At 42.4% G+C, this 23,971-nt stretch overlaps 2 protein-coding genes and 1 long non-coding RNA gene across 3 annotated transcripts in view; 2 read left to right on the forward strand and 1 right to left on the reverse strand.

The window, feature by feature from the left end:
* Nucleotides 1-4,842, forward strand: part of LOC119719791 (xanthine dehydrogenase/oxidase-like) — a 28,607-nt gene extending 23,765 nt beyond the window's left edge. The window contains exons 25-29 of the mRNA XM_038189285.1: nucleotides 254-335; nucleotides 753-1,286; nucleotides 1,753-1,941; nucleotides 2,114-2,281; nucleotides 2,544-4,842. Coding sequence (XP_038045213.1) covers nucleotides 254-335; nucleotides 753-1,286; nucleotides 1,753-1,941; nucleotides 2,114-2,281; nucleotides 2,544-2,594 — 1,024 coding nt within the window. The 3' untranslated portion in view covers nucleotides 2,595-4,842. The remainder of the gene's footprint in view (nucleotides 1-253; nucleotides 336-752; nucleotides 1,287-1,752; nucleotides 1,942-2,113; nucleotides 2,282-2,543) is intronic.
* LOC119719801 lies at nucleotides 82-8,379 on the reverse strand. The gene is made up of 2 exons (XR_005269998.1): nucleotides 8,213-8,379; nucleotides 82-1,345 (listed from the first exon to the last, which is right to left on the reverse strand). It is a non-coding gene; the product is annotated as an uncharacterized LOC119719801 (long non-coding RNA).
* Nucleotides 8,380-11,394: 3,015 nt separating this feature from the next.
* Nucleotides 11,395-23,971, forward strand: part of LOC119719806 (xanthine dehydrogenase/oxidase-like) — a 29,582-nt gene continuing 17,005 nt past the window's right edge. The window contains exons 1-12 of the mRNA XM_038189303.1: nucleotides 11,395-11,607; nucleotides 14,007-14,064; nucleotides 14,729-14,825; nucleotides 16,088-16,196; nucleotides 18,648-18,836; nucleotides 19,821-19,895; nucleotides 20,249-20,329; nucleotides 20,826-20,970; nucleotides 21,676-21,843; nucleotides 21,997-22,073; nucleotides 22,814-22,910; nucleotides 23,225-23,331. Coding sequence (XP_038045231.1) covers nucleotides 11,497-11,607; nucleotides 14,007-14,064; nucleotides 14,729-14,825; nucleotides 16,088-16,196; nucleotides 18,648-18,836; nucleotides 19,821-19,895; nucleotides 20,249-20,329; nucleotides 20,826-20,970; nucleotides 21,676-21,843; nucleotides 21,997-22,073; nucleotides 22,814-22,910; nucleotides 23,225-23,331 — 1,314 coding nt within the window. The 5' untranslated portion in view covers nucleotides 11,395-11,496. The remainder of the gene's footprint in view (nucleotides 11,608-14,006; nucleotides 14,065-14,728; nucleotides 14,826-16,087; nucleotides 16,197-18,647; nucleotides 18,837-19,820; nucleotides 19,896-20,248; nucleotides 20,330-20,825; nucleotides 20,971-21,675; nucleotides 21,844-21,996; nucleotides 22,074-22,813; nucleotides 22,911-23,224; nucleotides 23,332-23,971) is intronic.

The raw sequence follows: 23,971 nt of genomic DNA on the forward strand, positions 1-23,971 counted from the left end.
GAATATGGCAGTATTCTTTAGTTAATGTTAATGGAAAAAAAACATTAGTCAAACGGACTGGGAGAGAGGTTAGTCATCCTATATAGGCTTTCCTTTATATCCGTTCTTTTAGTCAAGGCCAATGTCTGTCTGATTGTTCGTCTCGTGATGACAGATTATCAACGATGGTTGTTACAATTAAGTTAGATATTTTATTGCAAATTCGACAAGTAACCTGAAAGGTGCCTTCTTGTATTTCGTTTGTTTTTCACAGTAAAAATCGATGGAGGAAGCGCGGTCTGGCCATTACACCGACAAAGTTTGGTATCTCCTTCACCGTCAAATACTATAATCAGGTAGTCATTACATATAATGTCAGTCAACAAATTCTTAGTTAAGGTTGTATGGTTCGACATTATACTGGAGACTAACGTTTCAGAAACGATCAGCATATTAGCTATGTCGGGATTTGTAATCTAGGATAAAGTTGCTTGGAGTTGCTCCAACGGCGCCTATAGGCGCCGTTGGATACGATTCTTCGAGGATATCTGGGCACGATTCGTATTCCTGGGGTTTCAGAACCTTCTAAAATTTCATCAAAGAAAATGAGCCTGGCCCTGCACTCAAAGGGCAAAGGTTTTCTCCAGGTTTGTACTCCTAAATGCAGAGTCCCAATTGAGCCACAACTGTGAACCCCATTCGACACAACTTCTGAACCTCAATAGGGCCATTTCGGGCACAATTCATGAATTGTTTTGTTCGGACTGTTCCAGGCCGGTGCGTTGGTGCACATCTACAACGATGGTTCAGTCCTGGTTTCCCATGGAGGTACCGAGATGGGTCAAGGGTTGCACACCAAGATGATCCAAGTAGCTAGCAGGACGCTGAGGATTCCTCAGGAGAAGATTCACATTAATGAGACCAACACCAGCCAAGTGCCGAACACCTCCTCGACTGCTGCCAGCTTCAGCTCCGATCTCAACGGCATGGCCATCAAGGAGGCTTGTGAAACACTCCTGCACCGACTAGAACCGTTCATCCAAGACAATCCCAAAGGTACCTGGGAGAGCTGGGTCGACGCCGCGTACAAAGACCGCATCAGTCTGTCATCCACGGGATTCGGCAGGGCGCGTGATCTGTACTTCGACTGGGAGAAAGGGAAGGGGGATCCCTATGCCTACTTCGTATACGGTGTGGCGGTCTCTGAAGTGGAGATTGACTGCTTGACTGGGGATCACCAGGTGCTACGGACCGACATCGTCATGGATGTGGGTGACAGTCTCAACCCGGCAATCGATATGGGACAGGTATAATTGTAGTGCCCATTGAGGTCTAAGGAGGTCTCCCTAACATGGGTTGAAGCCACCTAGGATTAAAGAAGAGAAAAAGAAAGAAATGGGCTGATATCACAGTGTCTTAATGAGCAACTACCTCAAAACCACAGATGTACAAGCGCAGAAGTACTAGCTAAATTATTTTTAAAATGTCTTTGATTCATGACAGGTGTGTATGATAAGCAATTACTGCAACATTTTCTTTATTGATTAGTTAGAAGACACCTAAGGCTAGAGGCAACAGGAAACAAGAAAACAAAGAAATACGGTTACATGATCACGGGTACCGGATATGTTACCAAGACGAGCAACTTAAAACGCGAAAGTACCACCTGAGGACGTTTTGAATATGGCCTAGATCTGTGCAGAGTTGTGCAGTTACCTTCTTCTTGTCCACGATTATATAAATATAATCGGACTTTGTGAATTACATCTTCAGATTGAGGGAGGGTTTATCCAGGGCTATGGCCTGTTTGTCCTGGAGGACTATCGGGTCAGCCCGTCTGGTCAGCTGCTGACCACTGGTCCTGGATTCTATAAGATTCCCAGCTTTGGCGACATACCGGCCGAGTTCAATGTCAGTCTGTTGACCAGGGCACCTAACCCATTGGCCATCTGCTCATCAAAGGCAAGTAATTTATTCTACTGAGACTTTGTTTCGTTCTTAAGCCCGACATTACCTCCAAGATCATTTAAAATTCTGCAAATATTGTTGAAGAGGTTAACATGCATGCATGCTTACTAATACTGGGAGGCTAGTATTAAGTAAGCCGAAATGGTATCTGATTTTTTTTTTGCAGGCTGTTGGAGAACCTCCCTTGTTTCTCGCAGCTTCCATCTTCTTCGCCATCAAGGATGCCATCCAATCAGCCAGGGAGGATGCTGGCATCCCTCGAGCATTCCGTCTAGACAGTCCAGCCACGGCAGAGAGAATCCGCATGGCATGCCAAGACCAGTTCACTAAACAGGTTAAGACCAAACGACTAACATCCACATAGCAAATATAAAAATAAACATATTAACGGCTCAATAGTTGTACGCTGGCATATCAGCAGCTATTATCCTTGATCGACAAGCCTTTTTACGAAGCATGCATTCCCAGGGGAAACAGTCAAAGAGTATATCATTGATAATATCAATTTCAAACTTTGAAATATTGAAATCTCAATACTTGACCAGTCGCCCTTATTTATGTGAGAAAAATAACGATTCTGTTTTCCTCCATTTCAGATTTCAACTCCAGAGGAAGGAACATACAAGCCGTTTTTCCTGCGTCCTTAAATTCGAGATGGAGCCAAAAGTTGACTTAGCATATTAGTAAAATAAGTGCCAAAAAGTAATGCACTCTAGTTTTCATGTCCCGTATTTTGAGCACGGTTTTTGATTTTTGAAGAAAACTGCACAAATAATGAGATAATAATGAAATGACATATTTAGAAGCCACTGTATTTTTAATGCAAATTAATAAAGTTATAAAAAAGGAGGAATCCTTGGCAACTTGTGAAACATATTCTTACTTTTACATCTTTTTTTTTCCTTGCCGCGTGTAAAACGCAAACAAATTGTACTGTTGTGTTTACCTAGTGTGCCTTTTAATACTGATTCGGTTAATTATCGGCCACAAACGCATTCTTAAAAGAAAAAAAGAAAATAAACGAAGACCGGATGACGTACTTACCCAGCATGCAGTATGTGATATGTATGTTGCTCCGGACTAAGTTTTCGAACGAGAATTTGTGAACACCTGGTCTTAGCTCTGAAGTGCGAGACGTTGAAGAGGTTTACGTCTTGGCGGGTCTGAATGAAAACTCCATGATCAAAATCAAAATCACGGAAAGCCTCTTCCAGCATTGCCGACAAGAAGATGGAGAGCAGTGTGGTGCCATGGACACACCCTTGCTTTACCCATTTGTTACGGTGGCGGTGTCCGATGTTTCACCGTATTTCACCTGACGTGGCCATCATTCCAGTATGTAGTACCTCTACCATTCTAGTGAATTTCTCCGGGCATCCATGTTTTCTCAACAGCTGCCACAGCCCTGTCCTTCCCACAGTATCGAAGGCCTTGGTAAAATCCACAAAGACCACATAGAGTGACTGCCCTGTTCAATACATTTTTCCTGGAGACAGAAGATTATGTTCACTGTGCTTCGGTTTACGTGGAAGCCACATTGTGTCCCCGGTATTATTTCTGGTGTTATGTAGGTAGTGATTCTGTTCGGGAGGATCCTAGTGAACGCTTTGCTAGTTATGGAAAGAAGTGAAATCCCTCGATAGTTTCCACAGTCTGTTCGATCGCCTTTCTTAAAGATTGTGACGATGGTAGCTTCTTTTCATTCCTGTGGTATACAAAATCCTCTTCTCATGCTTTACTGATCATTTTGAGCAGTCTGTAGGTAAGTATGAATCCACAGTCTCTCCAGATTTTTGAAGGGATTCCATCGGCGCCAAGAGCTTTACCATTTGCTAGAGAGGCAACCGCTTTCACTACAACTCTTTCATAATTGGTGTCTTATCTAGTATTGTTATGACATCTTGCTGTTGGATGTTGGCAAGTGTTGTGGCTTCAATGTCACCAGGTACATTGAGTAGCTTCTGGAAATGCTCTGTCTACCTCCTCAGGACACTCTTACTGTCTGAGAAGATCTCCTTGATTCTGTGGACCCCAAACTTCTCTGAATCCCTGATAGAAATATCATTCCTGTCTGCTGCCCGCTGAAGGTCTTTTGCGTTCTTTTCCCACCATACAGTTTTCTAGTGTACTTTTGTAACAGCCCGTAAATGTCTTTATACGCTGCCACTGTGGATCTAGTACTTCTAGTCTGTAACACTCTTTGGTGGTCCAGGTCTTTCTTTTGCATTAGTAGTTTCAGTTTGGAATCTTTAGGATCGAACCAATCTTGGTGTTTCCGATTGGGCTTACCAATAGCATATTTTGCTGTGTCATACACAACTTTCCACTCCTGGTCCAGTGACGAACATTCCTGTATTTCCATAGTGCCTCTTTCATCTCCTCTTCTAACCTTTTCTTTACTCAACAGTATGAAGCTTTACAGTGTCTAGCTTGAAGGGTCTAGTAGAGCCTTGTCTGTTGTGTTTAGGCGAATGGTGAAGGTGACTTTGGATCTTAGCAACTGGTGATCGGCCCAGCAATTAGCTCCAAACAGCTCGGGTGCTGTGGATATCCATCTTGTCTCGCTGCCTCGTATAAAATGATGTAATCGATCATATGCCAATATGTCTGGAACGGGGTGCATCCAGGTGGTTTTGTGATTGTCCCTCTTCTTAAACAAGCCAAATGCACACACACACAAAAACACAGGGCAAGCCTCTCTGCTTTACAAAACAGGTTTATTGAATATCAAACGGCGCAATTTTTCCATATTGTGTTCGTTTCAAATATATCGATGAAGATGAGTTTTTGTACATGTACATTTTATATTGTACAACATTCTTGTAACTTCAAACTGGCGGTCCAGGGTCGCGTTCAACAATAATTTAAAAACAAGACAAGGCAAGCAAAATAAAGCTGGACACAGAGTACAAAGTTCTGTTTCATTGATTGGATATGCCTATTCACTGGAAGTCTTTTCATGTTGGGCATATATATGTTGCCTTCACATTGGGCCAGATTTGCCGATTCAATCATCCAATTTTTAACCCCTTAAAGCCGGGGAGCGGCTATAAACGTGGCCGCTTATTCTCACTCGAATGCAGTTGCCAGCAGCGGTATGCCTTTGCACACGGTTAAGGGAAAGTTCCAGAGCCGCTGCTCTTGGGCTGTCCCGCTACCACACAAAGGCTGTGCAGTCATGCGGGTCACTTATTCTATGAATGGAGGAATTATGCGTGACCAAAATAAGATGCCCTTGTCGTGACAGAAGCACAAAGGCGTTGGGATCCGTGCCATTAGGCAACCTATCAGGGTTGTTTTGCCTGGTTGAGCCGATTATCTGTAATATGCCCGACTCGAGCGATCGGCATAATGGTAATCCCTGAAAACGGAAGCCATTATAGTAATATATATCAAAGTCTATGGAAGGACAGGTATTTGTTCTGTGTTTTGTGTGCAAGACAAATTGTGCTTTCATTAATTGTCACTGAAGTTAAAAAACATTTTTTCCCATAAGGGCGCACCATGCAAAGGGTCCTTAACCCTAAAGGGGGCCTGGTTATTTTGACCATCTCACAGTGGTGGTGGAGGGGGGGGGGGGCTCCTGATCTCGGCCATCGTGGAATTATGGCTTATCAATTATTCCTATGCACAAATTGGTAATTGTGCTTTGTGTACACTACATAATATGGGGAAATGTATTAGTTTTTTTATCAAAAGATGAGCAAGACTCGAGGCTAAAAAGTCAGGAAAGCTGGGGTCAGGTCGGGATATTTTTGTAAGGGTATTGCGGAAAAAGTTGAGGGGGGAGGGGGCAGATCCCCACGGCCCTTTTAGGGTTAAATAAAATTGTCTAAAGCATACAAGTGACTGGAAAGCTATGAGGACGTCTGAAAGATCCAAAATGGCTACCATTAGACTTAAAAGTGCTAAAAGTGCAAGCATGTACCTTTCCCCCCTGATATCATCAAGTAGTCTTGCCAAACCTCGGTTTTGATGAGCTTCAAATTAACAAATACTTACTGGCCTGTAGTCACCCTAAAAACTTAATGGAATATTACGTTAAAATGATATCAATATAGTTTTGCTAAGAAAGACAATTCGCCTATAATTTGAGTCCATTTACAGACACATCTCCCCGCTTTGTTTTTGTTTTCTGATCTTACGATGATGTTATCATTGTTAACATGAATATTCACATATGTTTGTAATAGGTTAACTGTGCCAGTAGGCCCTAATTAACTTTGTGAATTCGAAGCTCATTAATTTTAAGGTTTGGCAAGAATACTTGATGATATCTGGGGAAAAGGTAAATGCGCGCATCTTTAGACTTGTGAGATCGAATTCGTCTTATGAAAACCATTTACAAGAATTTGATTTCTGAATGACAGGGTTCGGCGTAGACGAGACGAAATAGAATACTCAGGGTCGAAAACGTGTGCTCATTGTTTGAATTTGCTTGGACTAAATTTGAAATTGTCTGACAAAAGACAAAATTAAACATTGGAAGTTCATCAAATTTATGTTGCTTGACGAATTTCGATAAACAAATCGGTGAATTCGAACGAATAATGTTTTTAAAAACCTATACTTTAACATGTTGACAAACTGATAGCAAGAAAGTTTTTAGAAAAGTGTGTAATTGCCAAACACAGTTTTTGCAGTGCAGAGTCTTCTTGCTTTGCTTGGGACCTCCCACATTCCTTAGGCCATACAACCCCCCCCCCCCCCAAACACACAAGGGTGTATTTACCTGCAACCGCCGACCCCTATTTGTCCCTCTTCTGTTTGTAACTTAAATTTTTAAGAAGACCCCGATGTGTTTTGCAGACGATCGTAAATTAGGGACCTTCGGGAATTGTCGACCTTATTGTCCTCTATGTTTCCACGTCCCCCATTGAATGCAGAAACAAACTCACACACCCTTAATCCGGCCCCGGACCGCCTTTTTAATTTGTGACTCCGATAAAACACTGACATTTCGAGGTACAACAAAATAATGTAACAAATTGACAGTAAAGCAATCCTTATAAACCTGCAAGAACTTTTTTGGATGTAGCCATATTTATCATAAACAATCACAATCTCTTATTATGGGGGATTTCTTGACCTTGTTCGAGTTCCCACGTTTGGCAACCCTTCGCCTACTTTTAGCCAAATTAACGGACACTACCTTTTTTCCCTGTTTTTGTTTTCAGTGGGTGAAATATCAAAATGTTATCATTTGTTCACATGATTCTCCATTTAGTTTATTAGGCTATGCCAGTCACTAACTTTGTGAACTTTAAAATCACGGCAAGACTTCTTGATGATATCTGGAGTAAATGCCCACAACTTTAGGGTATAATGGTTGCCATTTTATCTGTTATATGTCCTCATAAATATCCAGTCACGTTTTGCTTCAGAAAAAGTTATTTACCTAAGGATATGTAAGCAGAATCCCCAAATAGATTTTTCAAAAAACATAAAAAATAAAAATAGCCCAAATATTTTTAAAAAAAATAACATATTATATGGCAGCTATTTACGATTTATGCAGAATAGGCACTCCTTCCAAAAAAGAAAAAAAAAAATCAGGTGTACTCCTTCTAAATATGTTCTCTACGGCTATGCGAATTTATCTGCCAAATGTGGTGTTTTTGGACCAGTCTGTCACGATGTATGTTATAGGGATTAAGGTCAGGATGGCGTAGCGGTACTTTCGTCGCCTTCCCCCGCTGTGGCCCGGGTTCGAATCCCGCCCGGGCCAACATGTGGATTAGACTTTTAGTCATTACCTGATTCCGTCGGTTTTCCCCAAAAAAATCTTATGGGATTTTACCTCCCACCTCTAAAACTGTCATTCGTTCTCACTATCTTCTCTCTACATGTTACTTCAGGCTTGCGATCTATACCGTGCCTATATATGGCGGCTTGCGATCTATACCGTGCCTATATATGGCGCTTTTGAGGAATTTTTACAGGGAATGGAGTGCCCATCTTTCTTTCTTTAGCGATTGGGCCAGACTCATATGCTGCCGGGGGGGGAGAGAGATCGCCACACCTCCTCAACAGCAAGTCTGTTACCTTCCCAGCTGGGTTGAGAGGAGAAATTGAGGTAAAGCGCCTTACTCAAGGGCACAACACGCATGGCCACGGCGGGGCACTTACCCACAACGTCACGATCCTGTGCTCCACCGCTAGACCACACGTGCTAGTGATTGGCAATAAACATACAAGTGACAGCTGCTTATCACCGTTACCATATCTAAGAACTACTGGAAAAGTACTGAAAAGATTACTTTACCTGCGAAAACTGCAGAGAGAAACAAAATGATCCGGAAGAGCAGTAGTGGAGACCTGGGATGCAAAGCCATCTCCCCCGTTTGACACTTTCATCCGCCAGCATAGATCATTCGTAAATATCCGATTTGATATCCTAAGTAACTAATAAGAAATGAAAATCCAAGCCGCCTTATAACGGCCGTATCACATATACTCCCCTGTGTCCTTGCCTCCCTGTGATATTAACCGGTGCCAAGGCTGGCCTCATCTTTCACATCACGAAGAGGTGGTACAGACACATTGTCTGATTGGCCAGCAAAGATTTCATGAAAGGCCCACAAGTGGCTGATTGGTCCGTTTCTGTAAACCATCCCCCTAACCTCCACCGTCATGGCCCGTTGGTGAATAGACCACTAGATCATGTCTCAGTCATAAGGTTGACAGGTTTTTATCGCCTCGCCGATCAAATTCAATGGGCTTTCAATCAGGGTTCGACTTTAGTGATAGCCCGCTAGCCAAATGCTAGTCAAAACAGCGGCGGGCTAGTCAAACTACTCCTGAAGTATAGCCCGGTTGGCGAGTCAAAAATTATTGGGACACGCCAAAGATAAAAGGACTTTGTTTCTAATGTTGTTAAATGTTCAGGGTTAAATTATTAGATCTGCTTATTAAAAACACTATTAAACAAGATTGCCTCAGGTAACACGTTTACATGTAAGCATATTGTTGTTTACGAGACGCTCTACAAAAGAAGAAAAAGATGCACGGCTGGCTACTGCCAAATAAAAGGTAAGGTCGAACCCTGGCTTTCATACTTATCGACGCATGAGGGGAAGGGCACGTTCATCCAAGATTCCCTAAAACCGATGTTTTTTTTGTGGGCTTGATTGTTTTGCTCATCTTCTTCCCAGTACTTAATACAAATGTAATTTTATAATGACAGATGGCCGCTTTCAAAGTATACCTTCGTGCTCAACAGTCCGAAAAGATGCCTTTCTGAAGTAAATTACTATAATCAAATAATCTTTGAATGATCTTTCTGTTTCCCGACAGTATAAAATTGTCCCATGTAAATGCCAATAAGTTGTTGCACCAATGCCTTGTTTTAATCTTCTGCTCAACTGAATGGAATGTAAAAAGAAGTGGTGCCCTTTTTGTGGCATTTACCGTTTTGGGTGCCTTTTACTGAATTTCGCACATGTATCGCCCTGAAAAGCACCATTTATTGGCCGTTTGTGTGCATAATCGCCCCCATCGAAAGATGGTACCAGCGCCCCCCCCCCCCCCCCCCCCACCCGCTTTTTGAATTTACGGAGGCCAAGTGTCCGGAGAAAAAAAACTGTCTACATTTCACCACGGATGTGCAAGTGCCGTTCTTCAATTTTTTTTTTTACCCCCCCCCCCTCCAATAAAAATGACCGTGCTACGCCACTGTGTTTAACCCCTCGTTACCTACAAGGTCACACTTACAGGCCTAAACATTGTCCAGGATGGTTAAGGGTTGTTACTGAAGAATATCATTTTTTTCAATGGGAAATATTATGTTTATTCACATGATTGTGTACATGGTGAAACATAGGCTACATTTTGTAGTGGTGTCGGAATATAGGGGTGTCAGAACATAGGGGTGTCGGAAAATAGGTTGAGCTGTCGGAACATAGGGGTGTCGGAACATGCAGGTGTATTACCGTACGGGGTACTCTCCCACAGTAATTTGTACAGAATCTCTACTTGCAGCACAAACTGTCCCACAATTCCATGCAACACATAACACCATGATATCGCACGCATCCAAACTATCTGATAAGGGGTCTACGGGGGCGGATCCAATTTTGGCTCAAGGGGGGGGGCAGTCAAGAGGGGGCATATGCAACTTTCTGCATGACTTTCATATTTAATTTTGCCCGAGAGCGAGGAGTGATGCTCGTACCATCTTCCAATGGGAGCGCTGCTGAAATCTCACGACCATTCACACTATCGCACAACATGTCAGATACCCCCTTTCCCAGCTGGCTACGCCTGGTTCGAGTGTTGCCGATCGGCAGACAAATACGTAATTAAAGTATATCAAGATTGCGGGTGTGTTCATATTCCTCCATGGTAATACCAAGAGCGGATCCAAAACACAAATGGGGGTGGGGCAAAAATTGGTCTCCCAAAGTTTTGAGGAAAAGATTGTGGTGTATGCAATGCCTACCTTTATTGCGACGTACATCATTTTTTTTTGGGGGGGAGGAGGGACATGGCCCCCGTTGGCACCCCCCCCCCCCCCCCCCCCCACTTTTGATCCGCCCTTGGGTAACACCATATTGAAAGTTATCTTTTCTTCGAAGAATTAGTTCTGAAAAAAATCGGATTCCAAATGAACGACATCTGGGCACAACTCATCCAGCAGTATAAAAAAGGAGCCTGGTCATCAACCTTGATTTATATATCATGGGTCACTGATCACGCGTACCGGGTCGTTCCTCCATGTTCATCCGTAAGCTGCCCAGCTAGCTCTAATTCGACCTCCGTCAAACTGGGTTGTAAACACCAATGATGACCCCCCCCCCCCCCTTCCAAAAAGGTACAATGCTCAGAACTCCTCAAGGTGCGTAAGAGCCATATCACATATGCCCTTGAAGTACTTCGCAGACGCCACTTTAGATCCACATGGTGGCACACAATAAGGACATGCATCCAATAAGGACATCCACACAGCAGGCATACATCCAGGAGTCCAAAGTGTAACGTTTCGACACCCCCCAAAACGCACACTAAATTTATACAGTACGTACGTACTTGTATATTTGTGTCGCATTAATATGTTACCCAGCTGTCATGTGGTAACGTTATTTCTATTGGGCAAAGACAAAAGAGAAGACTGTTGTGAGTTCGTCTGATCACTTTGCCAAAATATGTGAAAGTGTTTATTCAAACATCATAATAAACAAACAATGTAAAAGAAATAGGTAAGGTCAGTTTCCTCAATATCAAACTGTAGGAGAAACATCACTTTAAAAACTAATGGCAAACGACATGTACTATCTAACCTACAGGGGAAACTTAACTTAATAATCTGATGGCCACAACTACCAAAACTCTTATCTGCCACCGTGACCATACCAAAGGGTGATGATCAAAGAGTGATTGCACAGCAGCCCTTTGACCAAATACTGTGCAATTTGTCTATTGTGCAAAGGCACTAGGCCGACGGCCGACGGCCGCCGGTGATTGTATGCTCTATATATCTGTCGGTGCACAGGCCATCGGCGCTGTTGTCGTATTGGCTTATTCTGGTTTATACACAAACCATCGGTACCAATGGTTCGTGTGCTAAGTACTTTGACCTCTCTGACGACTGATACAATAATGGACAACCTGGCAGTGAAATCTGACAGTGATACACTCCTGTTTTATTGCAACGGTACTAAGGTAATCCCTATAAAACGTTTCTTCATTGGAAGATTTTTTTTATGATTTAGGCCTAATGTTCATTTAATTAATAACCTATGACTTTTCAAGTGGCTTAACCTTATACAAGACTGTATTGTTATTCGACCCGGCCTTGTACATTTTGGCCTTTCGCCATGCACCACTACCGCTTATTACAGCCTTCGGTTGCGAAGGTTTTGCGTCGTGCAGGAGCGTAGCAAGGCCATTTTTATTGGGGAGGGGGGATTCCTTGCCAAAGGCACGTGCCTGTCCGTCCGTGCTGAAATGTAGACACTTTTTTTTCCTTCAGACACTTTGCCTCCGTACAATCAAATATACTGGTGGGGGGGGGGGGGAGGGGCAGGTACCATGTGTCGATATTGAAGGAGCCATTTTATAGATTTTATAATAAAACTTGCTTTTTGAAACTATCCATTCCTCATTCGTGTAGTATAATAATTGGCACGATTTTTGCTAAAGTTTGTTTTTCGTCAAAAGAGTATCTTAACACGATTTTTAAAGCCGTGATGTCAGGGCCAAGCACTGACGACTTTTCTGTACAAATATGTACCCCAAACTGTAGCTAATTAAAAATAGCTCATAAGCTGTCAGATGCGTAATCGGAAAACAAATACCCCATATACAAGATGTGCATCAATTAACAAGTTTTCTTTTGCATGAATTAGTTACCAATAATTATCGATGACAAGGCCCCTAACCAGTTGTAAACCAAACTCTTATAACAGTTGCTCCATCACATTAGTAATCCCTGAACAAACATTCCAATTAAAAGTCTACTTGGATGCTACCTGTAAGTGTTACTTATCTAGTAAACCGCACAGAGAAATTAACTATGTGCATTACAATAATTTTTAAAAGTTGATCGAAGAAACAAAGTTGAGCGGGGTCTGAGCGGGGTCTGAACCTGCCACCTCCTGATTGCCGTTTCGGTGCTCTACCAACTGAGCTATCTAGCCCTGTGATGGCGGTTTCCCATATTGACTACGCCCCTGTTAAAGGGGCGCTAGTCACAAACCCGTGTATACCATGTAGCCAGGGATCACGCCCAAAGTCAGGCTGTTAGCAACATTAGCAACATGTGAAATAGAAAAAGGGGCTCAGACAGAGAGGATAAGACATTGACAAAATGGGGAACCGCCAACATAGGGCTGGATAGTTCAGTTGGCAGAGCACCGGAACGGCAATCCAGAGGACGCAGGTTCAAACCCTGCTCCACTCATATCGTCAGGATCAAGGACCTGGAAATATGTTTACTCGATATGAGTGGAGCAGGGTTTGAACCTGGGGCCTCCGGATTGCCGTTCCGGTGCTCTGCTAACTGAACTATCCAGCCCTACTCTCTAAATTCCAAAGAGTGAAATTAGAGACTAGACGTTTTAGAGTGAAAATCACTCTCATTTTCGATTGAAATAGTCAGAAAAAGAACCTCTTCGGTCGAAGCTCGAGTAAAAACTCGATCTTTATACGATTAAAGAAATTTCACTCTAAAACGTCTAGTCCCTAGTTTCCGACTGTGGGAGTGAATTTTCACTCGAATGGAGTGAATTTTCACTCTTTGGAATTTAGAGAGTATGTTGGCGATTCCCCATTTTGTCAATGCCTTATCCTCTCTGACTGAGCCCCTTTTTCTATTTCACATGTTGCTAATGTTGCTATAACAGCGTGACTTTGGGCGTGATCCCTGGCTACATGGTATACACGGGTTTATGACTTCTGACAAGCGCCCCTTAAAGCTACAGTCCATCATTTGTAATTTGTGCATTTTGTTCCTTTGAAGCAACAAAAGAGTTCAAAATCTAATGAAGGATACTAAGCAACTAACCTGATGAAGTTTCAGCTAAGCTTCAGCTGTACATTCCGAGAAAAACAGCATTCTAAGATCTCAATTTCAAATCAAAAGTTACTGAATCATGTTTTGAATTGTTTTGAATTGCAGCTATACGCGACGTAGCGCACTGATCCGACGAATTATAACAACCGCGCGCGCGTGTGCGTCGTTCCAATGCTTGTGCGTGCTGCGCTGAATAACAAAACGAACTACTAATTTAAATTTTCCTACGGTGCTTCTTAAGAATCACCGTTGGAAATGCCTTCTTTCGTTGATTACTTCAAAATGACAGCTTCCCAGAAAGAATAATTTCACAGGGAGTTTAGTTCCCTTACTATCTTTCAACCAAGTTTGTTTTTCAACAATAATTACGCCAGTTACTTTTCGGATGGCTGCAAATGATGGACTATAGCTTTAAACAAGGGCATTGTCAATATGGGAAACCGCCAACACAGGGCTGGATAGCTCAGTTGGTAGAGCACCGGAACGGCAATCCGGAGGACGCAGGTTCAAACCCTGCCCCACTCATATCGAGTAAACACATTTCCAGATCTTTGATCCTGACGTTGATCCTGCACTGACGTTGCTGACATACCTCCGCACCAAATGTATCCTTTGAACAAGACTGCGAATAGTTGTACGCTTTTCTAATAAACATTTTGTAAACATGACCACTAAAGTGGTCTGCAACTATATTACGTGTGCGTCGAGACGCTTACGTACTCTCCCAATCGAATTCAAGGTTTAGGCGAGTTTGAAGATCACGAATGGAAAACTGAGGCGCCGTTGTTAATGGTCAAAATACTTTTAAAAAGGGACTTGAAAAAAATCCTTCAAAATGAAATAAACAAAAGTATCGACCGTATCGTTTGCTGTTTACTACGGAAAGTGAATCCGTAAGAAGAAAAGTGAAAGAAGGAAGTGATCTCAAAAGGGAACCTAATCCTCGGGAGTCATTAAAGATGCATGTCTTTGTTTGAGTGAATCTAAGATGTTTTGAGCTTATTCTCCTCAAACCGCACATTAAAAAACAACAAAAACAAACAAAGTTTGACGGACCAACAAATCGTACACGACCTCCAACTGTTGACGTTCATCCTATCGTGGACGCTATTTTCCTCTTGTTACGAGTCAACGATTGAATGCAAATCGATCTTATGTGGACCCAGCAATACTATAGCTTAATAAGTTGGAAACTGTAAGATGAAATGACGAGAACTGTAAGTTGAAATGACGAGAGCTATTGCAGTGTCCTTTACACATAGAATTAAGTACGCCTGACTGGTAGTAAGCTAGGATGTGGGGAAGGAGGTTGTGGGGCATGTACCGTCATGGTGTCCAAATACTCACCCAAGGACAAAACCATCAGGTGAGAGATTTTTGTTTGGATGTGTTGAAGTACAGAGTGATTAAAAAAAAACGAAACCCAAATGTCGGAACTATTGTTTTATTGAAGTTCTGCATGTAGCACTTTCAAAATCTGAGATATGAAAGCCCAATTCATAAGCTTTCTTTTAGTACAAGAATCATTCAAATCACTCATGTACTTTTCAAGTTACGGAATTTTAAACACAATACAAACCACCGTTTTAAAGTTCTGTCCACTTATCATACAAAAGATGTGCGTTCTTTCAGCAAAAAGAAAACAATTCACACACATCCCTATGTGATGTGTTTTCTTTTTGCTGAAAGAACACTGAACTTTTTGTGATCCGTGGACAGAACCTTAAAACGGTGGTTGTGTTTAAAATTCGTTCATTGTTTTAAAGTGATTTGAATGAATTTTGTATTAAAAGAAAGCTTATGAATGGGGCTTTCATATCTCAGATTTTGAAAGCGCTACATGCAGAACTTCACTAAAAACAATGGTCCCAACATTTGGGTTTCTTTTTTTTTGACTCACCCTGTACAGTTTCATCATGTAAGTCAATAATCACCAAAAGGGCTCTGTTTAATAGATTCGTCGAATGTAAACTGCAATATAATAATGTGCGCGGTTTTTTAATTGATAGTGATGATGCATTGCTTATATGGCTTCATACCCAATTTCTCAGAGTGCTTTACATTTATCAACCTTAGCTTGGTCACCATTATGAGGACATGGCATCAGTTTTTTCTGTTTTGGCAGCTAGCGAGTCTGCTTTCTATCTCCAATGGTACCATTTTATACTCTAATTTTTATAGGCCATGGTAGTTAAGTGTCTTGCCCAAGAACACAAGCCCAATGTTCCAATCAGGGTTCGCATCCACATACCATCGGACATAGCCTTCAGAACATATACCTGTGGGGAAGGCCTTTTACTCTTTTTGTTCCTCTGTTACTATTAAATTCTCCAACTTCGTGGCTCGGGTTTCTCTAGAGTAGGAAACCTAGATTTCTAAAGACTGACTTGTGGGGTCGGTTGTCCCTATTGTTACTCTGTGCACTTGGTTACCCCATCAGGCAGATGTACACGTAAGTAGGTAGACCGTACCATTTGGACCAAAAGCAGTAAGTACCTATATGGCACAATGCAGGATCGTTTCGTTTCGGGGTCATTAACTGTTATTTACCAGACAGCATTTTAAACCACGATTGTGGCACAGTTTTATTACATTTCAGATATAGATTTGTATGGGTTTTTTTGATAGTCACATTGCAGTGAATGCCTGCCTGACCCCCATCTGTTCTGTGCACGCTATGGCCGTCACAACTGTGGAAGGGATCGGCAGCACCACGACCAGACTCCATCCAGTACAGGTATGTTCCGCGGCCGAGTAGTGTCAGAAATAGTTTGAGTTGAAGATCACGAAAACGTAATGGTACCTTATCGATCAATTATATATGGTGAAAAGATGGGATAACCCAAATTTTGCAGTTAGTTAGATAACCCAATATGTGAAATGTCTGATCTTAATAAATATAAAAAAAATTACATACTGGATTTGATAATATGCAAGGATTTTTATTGTGTTTTGAAGGGATCTGCCAAAACATTTTTTTTTTTTATTTTTTTTTTTATAAGTATGCCTGGTAGTAACACTAAACACGTCTGTTCAACGAAACAGCAGTATCAAGCCATTTCGTTTTAGCTTTAGCAGATGACATTTATCACACTGAAATGCCTTGATCAAGAAAAAGAAGACCGCTGTTGTGGTTCTAGGGATCAAGATTATGTTGCCTGTCCGAGGATCTAGTTCCAAATACCAAAGACTTGAGACCTAAGACCAAGGACTCAATGCAATGACCCTAAACCAGAGACAAAGGACTCAAGACATAGCACAAACACCACCAAATTGCCAAGAACCTGGACCCAGGAGCGGGTACCAAACCCATGATCTAGGAACCAGGACCCAGAACCCAGAACCCAGGACCCAGGACCAAGGACCCCAAAACAATGAACCAGGACCTAGGACCATGGACCAATGCATACAACCCAGGACAAAACTCTTTGACCAAGAACAAAGGACAAACGACTTCGGACACAGGACCTAGGATCAAAGCAAGAAACATTTTGAACCCAAAACCCAGGACTCAAGAAACCAGGACCAAAGACCACTGGCATAGTACCCTTGCACAGACACTGGACCAGGGACTCGGTCACAAATGACCAAGAAGCCTGTAGCCACAACCAAAGACCCGAAACCTGCGTCCCAGGAACCGGGGACAACGGCCAAGGAGCCTTCACCCAGGAGGAAGCACTCAGGATACAGGATCTAGGGCCAAGGACCCAGGATCAAGGGCCAAGGATCCCGGAGCGAGAACCAAGGATCTTTTGCCAAGTAACTCTGGAATCAAAACACACAAAAGCTCGGTGCATTGACCTTTGCTCCAGGACCCAAGACCTTTGACCCGGGACTCAGGATCAAGGGCAAAGAACCCAGCACCCAAGACAAGAGACATATGAACAAGGACCAAGGTCCTAGAACCCAAGACCCGGAACCCAAGACCAGGGCCTTCACCTATCATCCAGGACCCACGACAAAACCTGGACCAAGAGCTAAGGACAAACGACCAAGGACCACGGAACAAATCAACAGACCAAGGACCCAAGACCCAGGACTCAGGAACTCATGCCGTTACCCAAGACCCACAACCCTAGAGGCTCAGTCTAAGACCCAAGACCTGAGACCATGGACACAGGACGTAGGACCAACAACTTAGGACAAGGGTCAAGGGAACAATGGCCAAGGACTCTCGACCAAGTTGTATGACTATAGACCCAGAATCAAGGGCAAAGGACCCAGGATCAAGGTCCAGGTTCAAGGATCCAAAACACAGGACACAAAACACAGGACTAAATGCGTAGGACAAAGGGATTAGGAACAAGGGCAAGGAATATTTGACCCAGGACCTTTGACCCATGATTCACAAGTTCAGGGGCGCTGGACCTAGAACCCCAGACATATGACCTAAGATTCAGGACGAAGGACCCTTGACTCATTAAATCTAGACCCGGAACATAGCAGCCGTGATTAAGGATCGATTGACCCAGGAACAAGGAATATGGGCCAAGGACCTTCAGCCAGGAGGTAGGACCCAGGACCGAGGACACAGGCTTAAGGGTCACAGACCCAGGTCCCGGAACTTAGTGCCAAGGATCTAGGACCCAAGAACAATTTCCAAAAATCATTGGCATATACCCAAAGACCGGGGACCTACACCCTAGGACCAATTAGGATTCAGGATCTAGGACCAAGCACCCAGGACCCATCACCCAGGACCAAGTCACCCTGGACCAAGGATCCAGTACCTAGTCCTGGACTCTGAACCTAGGCCCCAGGACCCAGGATCTAGGAACCAGGAACCAAGATCCAAGGCCACTTCACCCAAGAACCAGGACCTTGGACCCAGGATTCAGTCACCCAGGACCCAGTCACCCAGGATCTTGGACCCAGACCCAGTAAGCCTGGACACTGAGCACAGGACCCATATCTCAGGAACCAGGAACTAGGACAAATTTAGACATAATGCCCATGTCTACGATCTAAACGATCTTCTGACCAAAACCAATGACCAACTGCCAAAAACTTAACAGAGAAGGCCAAAGTCAAACACCAAACTTTGAAGTTAGGAACCGTAAGAGAAAACACTTGAATCCAAAACTAGACGAAGCAAAGACTAAAGATCACACCAAGAATATAAACCAATGGTACCAAAATTAAGACACCAAACACGCTGTACGTTTAACGTAAACTGTCCTTCCTTTAGGAGCGCCTTGCCAAGGCCCACGGCTCCCAATGTGGTTTCTGTACTCCTGGTATTGTCATGTCAATGTATACTCTGCTGAGAAACAGACCACAACCTACTATGGAGGAGATTGAGAGCACTTTTGAGGGCAATCTGTGTCGTTGTACGGGCTACAGACCCATCTTACAAGGCTACAAGACATTCACCAAGGTTTGCTCCTTTTTTTCTATTAAAACCTGTCTTTATATCTGTTTGCTTGGACATCTTTAAATAGTAGAACTAACTCTTATTGTAACGGGTGCACCACGAGGTGACGTATCGTCTATGGACTTCGTGAACATGATACGTCACCTCGTCGTGCGACTGATTGCTAACCATAAATATCGAGAAGCCCTCATTCACTATAAATGAAGAAAATTGCCTATAATGCCTGAAAAGTAAGAAGTATCCCCTTGAAATTTGAAACTCTCAATATTAAACAGTTTCCATGCACATTATTTTGTGTACAAAAACTGTGGAATAGAAAGCTAATGAAAATAAGGATAGCAGGTTGCTGCTTAACTACTACATGTATGTAACAAATGACTGCTTTGATGCGGGATATGACGTTTTGAACACCCGAGGGCGCATATTACCCGAGGCGCAGCTATGGTGCTATGCGCCCCGAGGGTGTTCAAAACGTCATATCCCAAATCACAGCAGTCAACAATTGTTTTGTTATACCGCTGTCTTGGATTCTTTCAATGTATTTTGATGTAAAAATCCCGAAAACAAACGGCAGTAAACACAACAATCATGACAATCTAACAGCAACTCACATGCATGTCACGTGCTCGAAACAGCTGATCGTCTGCTAGTTCGCTGCTCCCACTCGTGTGAAAACAAAGTAAAAATAGCGTGGGTACCAACGATACAAGCGTATCACACCGTACGTACCGCACGCACTATTAGTTTTTCCACACACCACGAGGCCGAAGGCCGAGTGGTATGTGGGACACAGACGCACTACATTTTCCGTGTTCCACGAGCGCAGGCGTGATAACGAATTTATCTTTAAAGGGGCACTACGTCCTGAAAAATGGATAGAGAATTTTAAAACCTTAAGATCAGGTAGAATGCGGATGTGCGCAAGAGGACCATGGTGAATGCTATATAGAATCATTGCAAAAGCGTTCATTTTTTTCTTTAATATAGGATGGATGCTGTGGAGGGACCAACACTACATGTTGTAAGAACATTCCCAATGGCATCAGTGTACAAGAGGAAGGTGTAAGTATCAAAGGATGTTTTATATATTTTTGTTTTCAGTTCTAGAACTTGACTTCGAAGTATTTGAAGCTTATGAGTTCAAGGATCGTTTTTAATTCTCTCATTTGAATAGTAGACCTAAAACACAATCATTGTAACAGTGATTGGATCAATGAGTTCTGAAAAAGAATGTATAAGCTGTTCAAAATGAAACACTTTGGTCTGCAAAAAATGTTCCAAGTTGCACACAATACATAGGATAATTTTGTGTATCTGATGTTAGTAGTAAAAGCTTGTACATGGTTCTCAAGAAATAGCGTGAAGTCAAGGAGAAGATGAGAGTAAATAGAAATTTTTTTCCGGTTTTCAAATAGGTATTGACAACACTGTTTGATGCAAGCAAGTTCACGCCCTTTGACCCTTCCCAAGAACCCATCTTCCCTCCCGAGCTCATGGTAAGTTAGGAAGTTTTTAATTTAATTGCACTGTTTAATTTATTGCTGTCTTCGGAGAAAACGAAGGAAAAGACCGTGATTAGTGGGAAAAAAACAGGTGTCATTAAAAGCTGCAATTTTCCGAGGAAATGTGTTGGTTTGCTGAAAATAATGATGAACCAAGGGCGGATCTGGGGGGGGGGGGCAAAGGGGGCCATGGCCCCCCCAAAACGAAACCAATTTTTTTTTTTTTATGTGACACCGCAATAAAGGCAGGCAATGAGTACACCACCATCTTTTCCTCAAAAAATCATTAGTTAAAGTGGTCAGAAATTGCCTCAGATCGCACCACAGAGCATCTAGAATCCAAATTTTTTTTCGGGGCCCTTAAGCGGGCCCCGAACCCCACGCCGTAATTTTTGGGACCCACTTTTTGGGGGGAACAAATTTTTTTTGGGCCCCCCAAAAATTGTGTTCTGGATCCACCCTTGTGATGAACATCATGCTAATTCTCTAGATCAATTTGTACGAGATGGACTCCAGACCCCGGACGTTTGTTGGGGTTCGGGTGGCCTGGTTTCGTCCCGTTACACTGCAGCAGCTGCTGGAACTGAAGGCTACCAATCCAAAGGCGAAAATCGTTGCTGGCAACTCGGAAGTTGGTTAGTGATGATGTTCAATATTTCCCTTCCGAGGACTTAACCGGGTGACTAAAGTATTAAAACTGGTGACAGTCATTCTCTTCCACAAATAAATCAAGTCTGCAAGAACTAATGTGCCTATGGAATGGGTTGAAGTCACTTCCCATAGACATTGATAATTATGGTTGTAGCCAGCCTCGACTCTATAAGATCGCGCAAGGCATGATGGGAAACAACATGGCGCAGCAAGATCCTGCCCGAGGGGAACGAGGTTGGGTTGTTGCCAAATAATGCGGACGCGGTCATATGTTATGGTAGGAATGCAACGTACACTTCTCCCGTACGCTTCGTGCGCACGCGCAACTATTTATCCCAGCAAGATAGTGGTAAAACAAATCTTTCCTTTGAAAGCTCAAGGAAACATACCATAACATGTACCTCTAACCTTTGATAAGGCCTTATAGATAAGAAACCAGGTTGAACGTGCACTGAATCTCAAGATGTGTCGATCATCCGTTGGTTTCTTGAGATGAAAAAAAACCCAGGTAGCTAAAGTAAGATGGCTTTAACAAAATGTTACTAAACACAATAACTTTGCTTTCAAGGAGCTTAAATACAAAGGCATCTATAAATCATAATGTGAATGAGAAAATCAACACATTTCTTTTACTATTCGTGATTTTATAGATTGCAGTACTCAATTTGTTTTGTTTTAATGTAATGAAGGTGTTGAAGTGAAGTTTAAGAATCAACACTATCCTGTTCTCGTTGATCCCACTCACATCCCTGAGCTGACTAGCGTCGAGAGGACGCCCTCTGGAGTTAGAATTGGCGCCGCCGTGTCTCTGACGTCAGTCAGTGATCACTTGAAGGAAATCATACACAAAGAACCAGGTATGCTTCAGATGTCCGATTTTTCATCAATGTTCCACGGATACACAGACCCAGAAAACATTGCTTTGTTGGTGTTCACCAAAATGAAATATTTGGTATGAATGGTTAAATTTAACCAGAGACTACAGTTTGCATTCATTTTTTGCCTTGCAGAGCATAAGACGCGTGTCTTTGCGGCCATTGTGGAGATGCTGCGCTGGTTTGCTGGACATCAGATCAGAAATGTGGCGGTAAGTTGGCAGATAAATAAATAATAACATTATGTTTAACAAAGTCCATGTAAACCTCCGAAGAAATAGCGCTCATAAAGTAAAATTAAACCTTATTCTCCGACGTCGAGTGAATGGACTGCACGCATCCTCGTGGTAAAAAACACAAACCGGTCTGTAAATGAAGGGCACTTCACTAATCTTGAGCCTCCTTGCGCTTAAGCCTATGCAAGGGTTACTCTGTACATTCCAAAGAGTGAAATTAGGGATTAGACGTTTTAGAGTGAAAATCACTCTCATTTTCGATTGAAATAGTCTGAAAAAAAAAGAGCCACTTCAATCGAAGCTCAAGTGAAACTCGATCTTAACGATTGAAGAAATTTCACACTTCAACGTCTAGTCCCTAAGTTTCCGACAGTGGGAGTGAATCTTCACTCGAATGGAGAGAATTTTCACTTTTTGGAATTTAGAGAGTAACGCAGTCAAGCCATACTCCCTGGTATGTACACGTTCAGTTGGATACAAATTGAACGCAATTCGTGTGGAAAGCAACGTTTGGTTTTCTGCTAGTTATAATCGTGTCTCAGAAACCACGATAGTGAAAGTGCGTTTTTAATTAATGGACATTTTCTACCAGAGATACGAAGGGGGCACATTTTTATAGCTTTTTTTCAGAGAAGTCCTGTTCTATGGCAAATGTAAGCTCGCTAAATCTTATTACACTTCGAACTGATGAAGGAAGATTTTTAAATGTCTTTCAGACCATCGGTGGTAACATAGCAACAAGCAGTCCTATTTCTGACCTCAACCCGTTGTTTATGGCAGCCGTCTGTACCATTGAACTAAGTTCGAAATCAGGTGAGAAGTTTATGGACAATTTGACAATTACGCATGACTTTGGAAGTTAGTTGATTTGTAGTGGATTTTCTTCTTTTCTTTTGTGGAAGACAAAATATGTCATGAATTTATACTATATTACATGTCCACCAATGCCTTCAAAACACCTTTCGTAGTTCAGATTTTATGGATTGTTAATAAAACAACTTAAAGCAATTTATCCTCCTAATGACTATCTGTAATCACAAAATTACCACTGTAAATACATGTTTTGGACATGTCATAATGACGTAGAAGATCGCTTAATGGGTTGGTTAATTTGGTACATCAATCAGGTAAACGTACCGTGAGCATGGACGGCAATTTCTTCACCGGATATAGGAAGAATGTTATCAAGACAGACGAGATAATCTTGGCTATCAATGTCCCCTTCACGTGTGAGGTAAAACAAAGAAGAATATACTAAAATCTTGGATTACTTATGATGTATTTTCCTTTAAAAAATGAATCAACACAGGCAACGTATTTGTTGGCCAGTCATAATTCCCCAATATCTGAGATGAAATTTAAAGTTTCCAACAATCACTCTGCATTGTACCTCGGGTAGTTGAACGCCTTCTTGACACAAAATTGAAACTGATTAAAGTGTTGTCCGTGATCGCTCTGTGTGGTTCCTCGCCTAACATATTCGTTATGTTTTCCTGCACTCGATTCAAGTTCGAGTAATATAAATTACAGGTTTTAGTCCGTGCACCCGATTCACTCAAAACACAGGCAATTCCGATTGTTACCAACGAGCAGCAGTGAATTGGTCCTTGTTTATAATAAAACAAAACGAAATCTTATCTTAACAGCAGGATACCTAAAACCAAAAAATAATTTACAACAATGAAAATTGTAATCTAGTCAATCACAAGTCAATCGTAGGCCAATCGTAAAATCACTCCCAAGTCAATCACAAGTCAGTTACAGGTCAGTCACAGGTCTGTCACGAGTAATCCCGTCTTAATCCAGTCTCAAATGGCAAGTTGGCGAAGCGACAAGGCCATTAGCTGTCACGGCTCGTCTCTCGTTACTAGTGA

This window comes from Patiria miniata, unplaced genomic scaffold, assembly GCF_015706575.1.
Source record: "Patiria miniata isolate m_02_andy unplaced genomic scaffold, ASM1570657v1 HiC_scaffold_13, whole genome shotgun sequence".
Lineage (NCBI taxonomy): Eukaryota > Metazoa > Echinodermata > Asteroidea > Valvatida > Asterinidae > Patiria > Patiria miniata.